Source organism: Drosophila melanogaster, chromosome 3R (assembly GCF_000001215.4).
Source record: "Drosophila melanogaster chromosome 3R".
NCBI lineage: Eukaryota > Metazoa > Arthropoda > Insecta > Diptera > Drosophilidae > Drosophila > Drosophila melanogaster.
Window position 1 is genome coordinate 25,948,195 of NT_033777.3, and position 13,735 is coordinate 25,961,929.

Sequence of the window (13,735 nt, forward strand, 5' to 3'; positions counted from 1 at the left end):
GTCACTGGGCAGCGACTATGAAAAGCAATTACGAATGTATTGCTGGCACAAATAAAACTTGCAGCCAAAGGCAAATTGAAAATTTTTGCAAAAGGGAAATTAAATTGGGCACGGGGCCAGATGAGCAAATAAGTCAACAGCAGATAAGTCAACGGGCGTTCCAAAAGTATATATTTTTTTTTGGCAAACGCACAAACAGAGATTGACACCTACAACGTTGATTTCAATCAGCTGCCACACGTGGGCCACCGGCTAGCCCCCTGTAATTATTGGTGCGCCCCTGGGTGTGCGGCACAAAACACGCATTTTAATTTGACTGAAGCAATGAACTTCGAAATCAGAAGGCGCCAAAAACTTAAAGGCAACTCCGAGCGTCTTTTATTTTTGAGTGCACTCGAAAATATTTTATGGCCATTCCTGGTAAGTAATAATTTATTCACTGTGCCCCGCCATAACTAAAATATTATAAATCAACAGGAGGAAAAATAGTATACGACTTGTTTCGAAAAGTATTTTTAGTGTCCCTTTCTTTTCCCAGTGTATGTTTTGTTTTCATGTTGGGATTTCTGGAAATGCTGTCAATCACGGGGAGGCGTTGCGTTGATTCGGCGGTTGGCGTTAGGCGGGCAGGTCGCAGACATATCACAAATCGCTCGAGTGTAAAATAATTTGTCTCGATTCCCTTCTGCCTGAATAAAATCAATAAACGCCGCTACCCGCTACCCAAACGCCGTTTGGCAAGATGCTGCAAATGCCATTTTCGGCAATCAACTTTACCGAAGGCAGCAGAACTCCTGGGCTCTCTCATTAGAGCAAGCACCTGGCGGTGTCAGGTGAGTGGAGCACCTCGTCACCTCATCCCAGCCAGCAGCATAATTGCGACGACTTCTTGGTCTCGAAAATCTAGGGAATAGCACTTCTAATGCCTGGCACGTACGCGCCGACGACTGCAAATGCTGCTTACCGCTTACTCCTTTCATGTGGGCTCATCACCCTTTGCCAACCCACCTGTGATTTTGCATTGGCTGCCAGGTGTCTCACCTTTGATTGCAGCACTTTGTCCGCACACACAATCAACCAGATGTAAATACAATTGGGCGACAAACGTGCATGACTTTGCCTATGTTTGTTTTAAGCACCTCTCGAAAATGTAGATTTCAACAAGATGGTGTTTTCTTTTATGTGGCTTGACAATGATCTTAAAAATCTATCAGATGGTGATATCCTAATGCAAAGTTTCAAACATTCTGTCCGCGATTTCTCATTTTTTCCGTGAGGCCCAACCATTTCGTCAAACTAATAAACTTATCAAAGTTCATCTGTCATGTGCACATAAACATAAAATGTGATTCGAATTTGACTCCCGAAATCGTCAACAAAATGAATCACGTAATGCGGACTATTTATGGAGCAATATTTGGATTGCATATAGACTGGGATATAAGGAATAATAAAATCATAAAACAAAATGACCCATGCAGGCGTATAAGCAACGTTTCCGGATGGTATTATGTACGTATAAAGTTGGGGGTCTTAAAGAAAGTTTTGTTTGTTGGTGTTATACTGAACGAAGTAATAAGTATACAACTTCTAGGGAAGTTTCAATCTCACTTCCTGCGCCTCAGATCCTTTTCCGAGCACTCTGATTCACTCATAATTCATAAGTCACTCTCTTGTCAATCTTTCCCATCGATTAGCGTCAAGGATTGAAGTTCAAGCATTCAGTCAGCTGGCACAAGGCCACTCACCCTGTGAAAACACAGTGCAGCTTCCACATTTCCACAGGGTGGGAAAAGTTTTTGCATTTAAATAAGTTGCAACAAAGTTGACTGGTGTTCGATTTCTGATACTCTCTGATTTTCAATTGAAACAGTGTGAGCATGGTGCGAATAACTCCATAAATTATATGTGTGTCCAAGCGATGATATTTGGCTAAAGTTTCAATGCGAAATTGAAACAAATTTCGTTTTGCAGAGTTGGCAGGAAGCATTTATGAACGATATTCAATCTGCAAGTTAATTTGTGCAAAAATTACCATGAAAACAATTCGCTTCTGGCGCTTTCTATATTGTTGTTTGCTATTTTTGGCACGTTGCGTGGGACGGATTTCAATTTTGGTGTGAAAACCCACGCTTCGAAAAACCAAAAAAAGTGCGAGTAACATCATCTTTATGGCCAGCTGTTATTGTTTTGTTTCGCTGCCATTTTTGCCAACGTCAACGGCCAGAACGTGCTGCCAAAACTCCAACCTGCTAACATGTGTCTGCCTTATCGCTTATCATCCCCGTTTTTGTTGGCCTGTCCTACTAAAAGCCTAATTAGACAGTTGGCGGCACCGATAAAGGGGGCCATCGATAAATTTGGCCATGGCCCATCTGAGATTTATGTGACATTTTCGCACGGATTTGGGTCTCTGACTCCTGCGGGCTGGTAAGAAAATGCTCTTAACTTGAAAAATGTGCCAGGATTAGGATAATGAATATGCTTGACCTGAACTAATTTTATCTAAGCTTAGTTATATGTTAGGCTTTGAGTAGTCTCCGAAACGATTTAAGAAGCACTATTTGTCAAAACATAAAAAAATTAATTATAATATTTGTACGTTATTTATAAGCCTGCTGGCTTAATGACGATAAAAAAAAAATAGCAAAAGAAAAATGGAAAAAGGGCAACGGTATCATGGGACATACATTCCACTCGTGATAAAAATTATCTGATTAATATGAGTAATGGCAGTAATAGCACCATTGAGTTGGGTCGTCAAGCTTGTAGTTAAACATACACAAATATTAAATGGTATCATACATTTCATGTTAAAAGTTGGTTTACTTTTAATTAATAATATTTTTACATTCCTTTCATGTCAATTGAATGTAATGTAAAGTAAAATAAATTGATATAATTTGACATATACAGATTGTGCTACTGCTTAAAATCACCATCATCATCATCGGGATATAATAAATGGCGAAGCAATTGCAGTTTAAAATTATCGAGTCGTCGGGCGCAGCGATTCATGCATAATTGCACGGCCAATAAAACGTATGAAATGCCCGTTAAAATGTCAGCAACGATTATTGGCCTCCAGCCTCTTCGATAATTAAGCTGCGTGAGTGCTTGAATTAAAAGTAAATTGTTATGTTAAAGCCTTTTGGGCGACGCTGAAAGGCGGAGCCGACAGATCATTAAAAATGTGGCTAGCGCAGCAGAAAGGAGTCTGCGAGTCCTGCGGCAGACAGCTCAGACAGTCGTCCTTGCTGGGATATGGACAGACTGGCAGTCAGCACATTAAAGGTAATCACAATATTTATGTGCGTTTAACGAGACACTCGGCAGGCGAAATGGTTGAAACAAATCATTGACAGCTGGCACAGCAGCCACACATTTGCGGTGCTCTTCATTGTTCGCATTTTTTGAACTTTTTTTTTTGCCTCCATGTTTCAAGACATTTGTTTTTTCCTTTTATTGCTGAGGAATTTGCCACTATAAATCAGAAGGTTTTTGTTTTTTGCTTAAGCTTAAGCTCCCACGAGTTAAGTCGTGGGCACATTAAGTTGACAAAAAATGGCAGAAATAGCAAATTGAATGTGAATCGTGCAAATTATTATTTGAAATATTTTATTAAATTCGCATTAGTGATTTCATATTTTTTGTAGCGATTTTGCAACAAGAGAAATGCTGTTCTAATCGGCTAAGTTTTTATAGCACCATTTGTATTTAAATGTGGGCTTTTGTTAGAATGCAATTAACAGCCATATGTTTTATGCTGGTCATTTTGTTGAACATTTTGTTTTTTTTTCGCCAAAATGGACCATTTTGTTTTGTTTGAGTTTCCAGTGTCAAATTAAGTGGCCACAGTAAAAACGCCCATTGCGGATACATTTAAAAGAATGTAAATCAGTGTGTACTTCTAGGCATTGTGACCCAATTTCTCAAACGATTTAACTTGAATAAATAAATTAGCTACATTTATCTGCATTCGGGTGAGCAGAACAACGAAACAGAATGTAGAAGATTCAATTAGGCATATTGGAGTGGCAGCAAATCAGTGGCACATTCAGCTGGAGATGATAAACTTTGGGCTGAAGTTTCCGGCAGCGGTGCAGCATACGAAAATAAATTCGTGTGGAAATGGAAAACCCGGGAAAAGTGATAGACAGTCTGTCTGCGTATCTTTACTGCAATCATGAAAGTATGTGTTTCGCCAAGAAGCGTGGGCGTATTATAGACAACTTCCTGTTATTGCCGGCCCATCCCATGTCAGTCCCTCCCTTCTTTTTTTTCTTTTTTTTTTCGAACCATCGGCATGTAAAATTTGTGAAGTGTAAAGTAACCCCGAAAAGTCAACAAATCAATGGCGGAGTTTCATTTTTATTTTGGGTCCTCTTTTTATGTCTGTGGAACACGTAAAGTTGCGATTAGCCTGAAGTTCAATGGTAAATGGATACAAATAAATTGTGGGGCTTTCTTCCCTGATAAGAACGTGACGAATGGCAAATCATTGTCCCTTTTTAAGGTTTTCAGTTCCGTAGATGGATAGCTTTCGAAAAACTAATGTTTTCTTCGATAAAGTAGGGCGCGACTTAAAAAAAAAAAACTTTGATTTTTAAATGGAAATTTTGTGCCTTGCTTCCATACAGATCTTACCCGGTTTTCTACGTGTTGATTTATGAAGTTTGCTTAAGCAGCTGCTAACGTACAAATATAAAACCGAGAATATCATAATCAATGCATCAAAAATGTCAGTTGCTGGAAATTGAAACAAACCAAAGCTAGAGGAATGCGATTTGCAATTTTACACGCACGTATCTCTGTGCAAATATGTATCTTGGGAATGGAATGGGATGGGATGCGAATGGCGTTGGATTGGATTGGGCAAATAGAGCTCATACGTGATATGGCTGGCACTTCCATTGCATACATCTGGACTGGCTGTCTTGAGCTCGGATCGCTCCTGCTCCACCATTTTGCCTAATGTTTTTGACGTGAATGGGTTGGGATGCAAGTGAATACGGTCGTTTGGGAGCTGAAAGGGATTTCTGCTTCAATTCACACAATATCTTTTAAGGAGTACTCTAAGACAAACTTCACCTAACATATTCTTACACAGCAAACAAATAGTAAAAACATGCTAGGCTCACTTTTTAACTGACTAATATCCAAATGTTCTTTCCCTAAAATAGTGTTTTTCCTAATGATCAATTTTTGGGAGCATACAAGTAGGGAAAATGGGTATAGTATTTTTCTGCGTGCAATGTTATTTATGCGCATTTTCCGGCCGTATTACCGCCACACAAGGACATGATTAGCCTTAGTCCAAAACTTATAAGCTCGTAAAATTGTGTAAAAGGAGACCCCGCATATGTCGGCCGGATTGCATGTCAACGCTGGCCACGGCCAAGTCAACAACTTCATAAATATGTCGAGCATGTGTAGCTCGGATGACTGGCCCCAACTCGACATCCCCAACCAGAACCAGAAAAGTTCTCCTCCTCGGATGGCGGGACCCTCTGGCAGAGATTTGTGCCACATCATCGCTCCTGGCTGACCATTTTTACGCTTCCGTCTAACAACAAAATGGCATTAAACGCAGATCAATCACAATCAACACCGCTGACCCACATATCCCCACAAAGATACATGACTTGTGGTTGTGGGGTAGGGGTTAGAGATTGATTTTGAGTCGGGAATTGAGTTGTCCATATGTACATGCATACATATATAAGTTGTACAAGTATTCGGTTGAGCGTTGACTGCTCATAACTGACTTTCCACTGATAGTGTACCACGAGTCCTTTTTTTTTTTGGGTAACAAAGTTTTCTATTTACTCGACCTTCTGTGTGTTTTGTGCCTCGCTATTTCGCCAACTTCCGCACTTGCTGCTACAACAAATGAAGCACAAAGGAACTTAAGTTTTTCTTTGCCAACAAGTGCACTTGTTCAACTTTATCTGGCCTTAATTTCTCTATTAATTGGCAAACACCATTAAAGCTCGGTTTCAGCAAACAGCCATGGTGGTTTCGCTTCTTTTTCCCAGTTGGCTGGTGTAACCGCCACTTTGAGAGAAATTGTCAACTATACATTTCGAAGTAAATTTAATTTTATGTCAAGTTGCGGGGACTTTGCCTTGGTTTATTCATGCACATCAGTCTGGCTTACTTTCTATAACTCACAACTGTAGTTGAGGTCTTTTCAGGTTGAAGTACATTTATTTGTACAGCTTGCGGACATTCTCGGCAATTTAAATGGGTCAAAACGTATCTGACAAAGTTATTTTCCTATGCATAGCTGTGGTAATTATCCTCAGAAGAACTTTTGTAAATTTAATGGAGTGCTTTATTTTCCTGCTCTTTACTTTACTACGCAGGCTTTCGTTCTTAATTGAAAATAATTAGTTTTCTGTTTTCCTGTATTGTTTATTTGAACCCAATTTTATATAACTGTCGTATATTCAATTAATTCGAGCAATGTTTAATTAAAGTGTTTTAAGCAGAAACTCTTAAAACGATTTGACATTTCTGGATAAATCTTCAGAGTTGATTGATATTAATTAAAAATTGCTGAAAGTTCACAGTTTTTGTATGTTATTCAAGCATTTTTGTTGAATTGGCCACCACAAGTTACATACATAAGCTGACATGGCTGAAATATTTTAGACCTGCAAAGCAGCCATAAAATTAAATTTTGTAATCCCTTTTTTCATTTTAATTTGAATTTTAATAATGTAAACTTCAGCAACTTGTTCAACATTTTTCCACGTAAAAACCGAAGATTTGTTGTGCTTTGATAAACAGTTTGTAATATTTTTGATCGTATTACGAATACAATATTTTGATAGGTGCTTAATCCGCCAAAAAAAAATGAAATTCAATTTAATTTGTTTGCACCCGCAATAAATAGGATTTATGTATGATAGCATACATAATAAGCTCGTGTAATAATCTTCAAATAATTCATAACGAATTTTCTAATAATGCCACTGCGAAATTTATGTATTTAATGAAATGCCTACTAACGATTTTAATTACATAAACTTCAGCTGTCAAGTGGTAAATATTTCCCAGAACAGTTGCTGCAAACTAAGTGTTAAAAGTAAGTGAAAGGGTCATGACAGCACGGCTATTAATTTCAAAATGAAATTCCAACCACTATTCCGATCAATTATGTTAACGTTATGTTTGCATTGCTGGTACAAAATGTACAATTTTGCGAAAAGCGAGTTGCAATCCTGGTGTAACAAGCATAACTGAGTCGCATTCGCAAATTGAAATCCAGGCGAGCAAATTAATTGGCGAGCTTAGCATGGGTTCGCATTCAAATGTTAAGATTAATCACTGTCAACTAAATGCGAACGAATATATAAATTGAATAGATACTTAAGCGCTAAGAGGGCGACATGGACACGGAGTCCAAGGCACATGGCGCTTAGTAATTGCGCAATCGCGGCGCGATACTCACTCAAACTACTTGCCGTGGCATAAATTGCAATTGCAATTGCAATTCCAATTGAATATTGTGCACTCGAAATGGAAATTGAAATTACACTTTGAATTCAAATTGCAACTGGGTTCGGTGTTAAGAAATGTGTTAAACAAGCGGCACTGTCAATTGGCCAGCGATTTCACTGCAGGCGATTGACTTCGATGAGCTTCGTTTAGCCGGACTATCTTGTCTTACAAGCGAGTATCTCGAGATCCACACACGCGTTGACTTGATTTCTATGCAAAACAAATTTTTACACGCTTGAGTAGTTGTTTTTGATTTTGTATATTTTTCATATAATTTTTTAGAATATATTTTTTTTTTTTAATATTTTAAAACAGTTCACTAATTTTTAATTAATGTTTTATTTTGAGCTCCTGTCGTTGTTGACAATTTTTACGCACTCGCCAACGCGATTTTTGCCACGCGGCGTTAACAGATTTCGCGTCTGGTTCAAACAAAATTTCGCATTGAACTGAATTTCTGTGTGTGGCATCGTCGTGCGGATTTTCCTGTTTGGGCTGCTGCTGCTGCTGCGGCTTCTGATGTTGCTGCTGTTGCTGCGGCTAGTGTTGCTGCTGCCGCTGTTGCTGCTGCGCCGACGATGGCAACACGAAGGCACACGACAAGTGACCTGCCTGATTTCACCCCACATTTTCATTCTCAGTTAGCCGGCTAAACCAGCTGTTCTTTGTTTATGTTGCTGCCGGCTTACAAAAGCTTATTGTTGAGCAACATTTTGCAGGTTGCGAGCTTTCTTATCAAACGCGCTGATAAGCTGGATACCAGTTATACCTATGCAAAACAAGACACAAACATATTACTTTTAATTGCATCGCTCAGTTAAGAAACATACCTATTGAAAGCATTGCACTCTACTGTAAAATGCATCGAATTGTTTATGACTTTAATTGATCCCAGTGAAGTGAGGCAAAAAAAAAAAAAAAAAATCTGCTGACCCAAATACCACAAAAAATTGTATTTTCAGTTCATTCAGTTTTCTGCGAACAGGCAAAATACAGAAAAAAAAAGGAAACACGTACCCCACTGATCTTCAGTGCGTATAAAAAATGGGCAACATAAAGAAATGCTGCGTTCTGAATTCGTGACAAAAAGCCATCAAAATTCAGAAAACAATCATCAACAATCAAAGTCGAGTCGGTAATTTTTTATTAAAAGCCGAAACAAAACAAAGCGACAGCAGCTGCATTTATGAGAACGCCAATGAGCCACTCGATTCGAATCGCAAAAATTTGTTGGAAACTTTGGCAGCATCGCATAAATAAGCAAATTTATTTGTATGATATCTGTAGCGGCAATTTATTTCGTTGTAGCATTTATTTATTGTGAACATTTTGTCATAAAGCACACGGCCCAGAAAGACTGAGAACAGGAGGAAATTCTCGCTCGTCATGTTCGTCTGTCAGCGGGGATACTTATAAATAAATAAACAGCAATAAATAGCTCTTAAATTAAGCAAATAAATAGGCGTACAATTATTTACTCTCCGGCCGTATTAATATATGTACTTTTTAATATAAATACAATCGGGAAAGATGAACAATCACTAGCTATTCGATAGCTGAATGCTCTTTATGGATACACATATTTTTTTGGTTAATTCTCTTTTTACTTGTTGTCTGCCTCAATTAATTAATTTTTTTTACAATTTTTTCCCTTCGTTTAAGAAGAAATGGTTCTCAGTTTAATCATTACTGATTAAATTTAACAAGAAAAGTGCTCTGTTTAGAAATTCTCATTAAATGTTTTGCCATCAAACCAAAAATAGATACCTTAAATCGTGCAAGTGACGTTTTATGGGTGGGCAGTGGCAAAGTATTCGGAAAATCATGAAAAGTCTTGAGGATCTTGTTGACAGGGGACAAATTTATGCGTGAGAGAAATGCTGCAACACTCACTTGCCTTTTAATTGACTGGGCCTGCAATTAAAAATAAAGAAGTGCCAGTGCAAACATTTCGTATTTCATGTGCCTTACGAAAGCTGTACAATTTGTGGTCACCATTTGGATGATTTATCTGCGCCGCGGGGCGACTTTTTTGGGTGATAAATTTCTTGGAAATATCTCCGCCTTAAGCAATTCTAATGCCGAGTCCCATTAAAATTTATCGTTCCGCATAATGCTAATGACTTATATTAATTTTGGAATGGCTCACGTTTTGCTCTGTAAGTCAGTTGGCATTTTGCTGATAATCAGTCCAAACAGTCTATGGCATAGAATCAGTGGCCAATCAAGTCAGTTTGGCCGGAACAACTAATAATGGTGATTATTTTTTGTATCACCATGACAATGTCAACATGAACGTCATTCAGATGGGACTCAAAGGCTTAATGGCAGCTTCTCTGCGCATTTGCAACAAATAAAGCCTGTCTGACCTTTGTTGCTTCCTCGAATGTTGCAATATTTATGCGCACACATGCAGAGGATGGAAATTCAAGGCTCAACTGCAGGCCAGGATCTTAAATTATAGTCAACTGTTGTCGGCCGTTCATGGTTCATTTATATTTATGACTAGGGTACACACAAAACGAATTAAATGAGCTGTTCTTGGGGTCGTTTAGGGGAAGAGAAAATGAAAAGGGTGTACATTAAATGAAAATTATTCCCACAGATATCATCTCGTTCCTAATAGCATTCGCATGCAACAGATTGTCAACAAAATGATTTGCTTGCGGAAAGGGGAGAAGGCCTCCTGCAGTGGGCAGCAGCACACGCGTCGTATGCGCAATTTGCATAATGAGGACATGAGACAAGGAGTTGGCATGGGCATCATGGGTTTTCCGTTTCAAGGCACCGTCCCCACAGACAGATGACCCAATTTTTAAGGGTCCTTCAGCACTTTATTGAGCGCCTTTCTAAATCCCTTTCGCTTTGCATTCCCTTTATGTCTTAAGTGTCTGTAACCTGAGGCTAAGCGGTCTATTTTCAGCAGTCCAGACATGACCTTAAAGCTAGTTGCCTACTTAAGGATTCCTCCAGCGTGGCCATGCCACGCATTCGAATCATTCGCCTTGGATACACGGCAGCCCGAGGAGGTTCAAAGGTAAATAATCGGATAAATATTTGTAATAATTTCTTGAACGATGAACCACTTCCAAGCGAACAGCAAGTGGTATCCAAAACCACTTTCGCACTCACAATCAGATGCAGCTCATTAGCATTTGATTTGGCGTCGAACCGAAGAAATATTTCCGGCAAAGCGGGCAAACATTGAACCTTTGCTCTGTGTCATTGCCATTTGCGGTTAGTTGAGCGGCAAAAGGTAAACAAATTTACGGGAAAACTCCCTCACCACCTGTGGTTTGAATAATGAAGAGGTGTTTGAGGTGTGAAAATAAATTTGGTAGAAACGAAGCGCTGGAGTGAGTAATCAATATGAATGCGATTTAGGTGCAGAGATCTATCATTCCGTGGTAAATATGTATATATTGTACAACTCATACTCTTCGTATAAGGAAGTGAATCAAAATTTGACAAATAACCATAATAACGATTATTTCTGATTATTTTGATAAATGCGAAATGCGACGAAAATGTATGTCGTTAATGTTTCAGTTTATTCACACGAGTAATATTTATCCAATCTATCTATCCAGTAGGCTGGTGTTATAACATTCACTATCTTTCTATATCCCTCATTCATTTTAGCTAAATCATCCAAAGAACATAAATAGATGTAAAATATATCAAATACAGTTTATACATTATTGTGCTTTTGCGTTTATTGGTGCAACTCGAGGCCAACGAAAGTTTGTTTCGGTGAGTAAAGAGCCTTTGGATGAAGATGGTGCGCCCAATTCGTCGCAAGGGAATCGAGGAGGTCTATGGTTCCAAAATGGATTCCTTGCATCCGGTAAAGTCGGTAGCGATATCCCATGCAGGTGTGACCAAGAAAACAGCAAGGGCTGAGAGATCGGGTCCAGGCGGTGCAACTGGCGGTGGAGGAACCATTAGCTCCCGACAAGTCGATGCTCGCACTCAGCGCAGTTTTGTCACCGAAAATGATTACTACATCACCACCAATCTGCCGTTGACGGCGGCCAATCTGCGAAATGCCCCCGGTTCGATGGCGCAGCCATCAATATCGCAAATGATTCCCGGCCATGTCCAGCCATCTCCATATAACGCCATGCCCTCGAGGCGAAACCAAATGGCCAATAAGGCCAGTGCTCGTCAGGCGCCGATGAACAAGGTGCCGCATTTTAGCCCGGCCGAAGGCACGGTAAACCCTAATGGCTATGGCATGTCCAAGTCGAAGGAGACATACCGAATGAAGCACCGCGAAAAGGGCAATACCCAGAGGAACGACTATCCAATGGATGACAACGACGACTACTCCGATAAGGAACTAATGGTGCCCCAGCAGGGAAACATGGGAAATATGCGCCGGCACAATCCGCACTCTCATGCCCATCAAATGCAAATGCAGTTGCAATCCGGAGCAATGCAGCATCCGCCGCAACACCAGCTGCACCAGCAGCAGCAGATGACTACTCACAACCACCTCAAGCATCAGCAACAGCAGCGCCTCCAGCATTCGCAACCGCATCAGCATCAGCATCAGCATCCGCATCCGCATCAGAAGCAGATGCGTGGGCGACAGCCTGTTCCGGCGAGCAAGGTGCACGTGAGTACCGCCGATGACGATGAAGATAAGGAGGAAGATCCTGAGGAGTTCTTTGACCTGATCCGCCAGACTGTCAAAACGGCCGTTGGCGTGAGTTTCGCATAAGTTCCTTAGTTGATTAGTTAATACACTATGCACTTTCTTTAGAACACCATATCCGATGCTCTGGCAAAGAACTTTCGCGATCTGAGCCACAAAATCGAAAGGTTCTCGGGCGAGTTGAAGCAGACAAACGATAACCTGGATAAGCTGCAGGAACAAGTCATTAGCAGTGAGTTTATTTACTTTCAGTGTTTATTTGGTATTTATAATATGTAACTATTTTTTGGCATCTGCAGAGGTAATTTACTTCGGTGAGGAAAATTCGCGACACTTTCGGTACTTGTGCATGAAATCCGAGTACGATAAAATGTTTTACCAGCATCAATCGCTGATGAATGGAAAGCCCACTCAGGAAATGCTGAGTCTTTCGAAGGCGAACTTAGAAGCAGCGGCCTCAGTCAGTCAGAATCTGACACAGAAACCGTCGCATAGTTTAAAACAACAACCAGGAAAAGTGATTAGGAATCAAAGCAAAATGCCTATTAGCGCCAAAAAAGACCATAACGAGTCCCTAATGAACTCCAGTGCCTATCGTAGCATCTGCAAAGCTCAGCAGCCAGTTCTTGCTGCACAAAAGTCGTCATCGGAGCAAAGTTTAGTTGTAAAATCATCTGATGTGGGCGTGCAAGAAGTCCTGGATAATATCCAGCGCTACTGCAATCAGGTGAAGGATATGAATGGTCAGATGTCGGCTGAACTGCCCAGTCTCGAGGACATCTTGATACCCAAGAAAAATTCAAACGGTGGACTTTGTCAGCCAGCAGCCATGAGCTCTAGGACCCTCGCAGGTAGTCAGAAAAATAAAAAGGTTGACGACACGGAGATCGAAACGCCCAACGATAGTACGGATGAGACCTACACCGAAGTGGATGACTTCCAGCTCTCCTCGGACATCTCGACCGGCAGCGAGGACGATGACTGTGGCCTCAAGTATCCAAGTGGAGCAACTACGAGCCGGCCCAACCGCAAATTAAATCGAAGGGGAGCCAACCAAGGCGCCGGAGATGGTCAGTAAAGCCACTGGAGTGAAGATAAAGGAGCATTCAAACTGAAGGGGAACCCATTCCTAGAAATCGCCTTAATACTTATTTAAATATTACTTTTGGCATGACCTAAATTATTTCTGATAATGTAAAGCCAAAAAAAATTGGATCAAATGTTTCGACAAATTAACTATAACTTATCGTACCTGGCGTACATGTATTCATTTAATTCATTTTTAGGATCACAATTAAACTATGTTCAAAATTTAAAACTGGCTTTCATATTCTTATTTATGTTATGTGAACAGCTTACATTGAGCATAAAACTGACCTATTTGGCCCTTGGCAATCCCGATTCTCGCTGAGTAATGCCCATTGGTGTCACTAATAAGTGCATATTATATTGACTGCAAAGCAAGAATCAACTGAGCTGGCCAAAACAAGGCATCACCCCCATCCGGCAACCGGGTAAAACTGAGTCGAGTGGAAAATAAGGCCTAAGACCACCCCCACTAGCCCT

General features: G+C 40.2%; 2 protein-coding genes across 3 annotated transcripts in view; one reads left to right on the forward strand and one right to left on the reverse strand.

Moving 5' to 3' along the window:
• Positions 1–8,076, reverse strand: part of CCAP-R (Crustacean cardioactive peptide receptor) — a 32,772-nt gene extending 24,696 nt beyond the window's left edge. For both annotated transcript variants that reach the window (NM_001382065.1, NM_206574.4), the window contains exon 1: positions 7,460–8,076. The gene's annotated coding sequence lies outside the window, so the exon portion shown is untranslated. The remainder of the gene's footprint in view (positions 1–7,459) is intronic.
• A 3,008-nt stretch (positions 8,077–11,084) lies between these two features.
• Positions 11,085–13,492, forward strand: CG14540 (uncharacterized protein). The gene is made up of 3 exons (NM_143194.2): positions 11,085–12,220; positions 12,278–12,401; positions 12,469–13,492. Exons 1-3 carry the CDS (start codon positions 11,282–11,284, stop codon positions 13,245–13,247), a joined length of 1,842 nt encoding a protein of 613 aa, NP_651451.1. The 5' UTR covers positions 11,085–11,281; the 3' UTR covers positions 13,248–13,492.
• Positions 13,493–13,735: the final 243 nt, after the last annotated feature.

What these genes read in the sequence shown, in the direction of transcription:
- CG14540 (NM_143194.2), top strand. Translation starts at nt 11,282, where the DNA reads ATGAAGATGGTGCGCCCAATTCGTCGCAAGGGAATCGAGGAGGTCTAT. An exon ending in CTGTCAAAACGGCCGTTGGC is followed by an intron (nt 12,221 to 12,277) that starts GTGAGTTTCGCA and finishes CACTTTCTTTAG; the next exon opens with AACACCATATCCGATGCTCT. An exon ending in GCAGGAACAAGTCATTAGCA is followed by an intron (nt 12,402 to 12,468) that starts GTGAGTTTATTT and finishes TGGCATCTGCAG; the next exon opens with AGGTAATTTACTTCGGTGAG.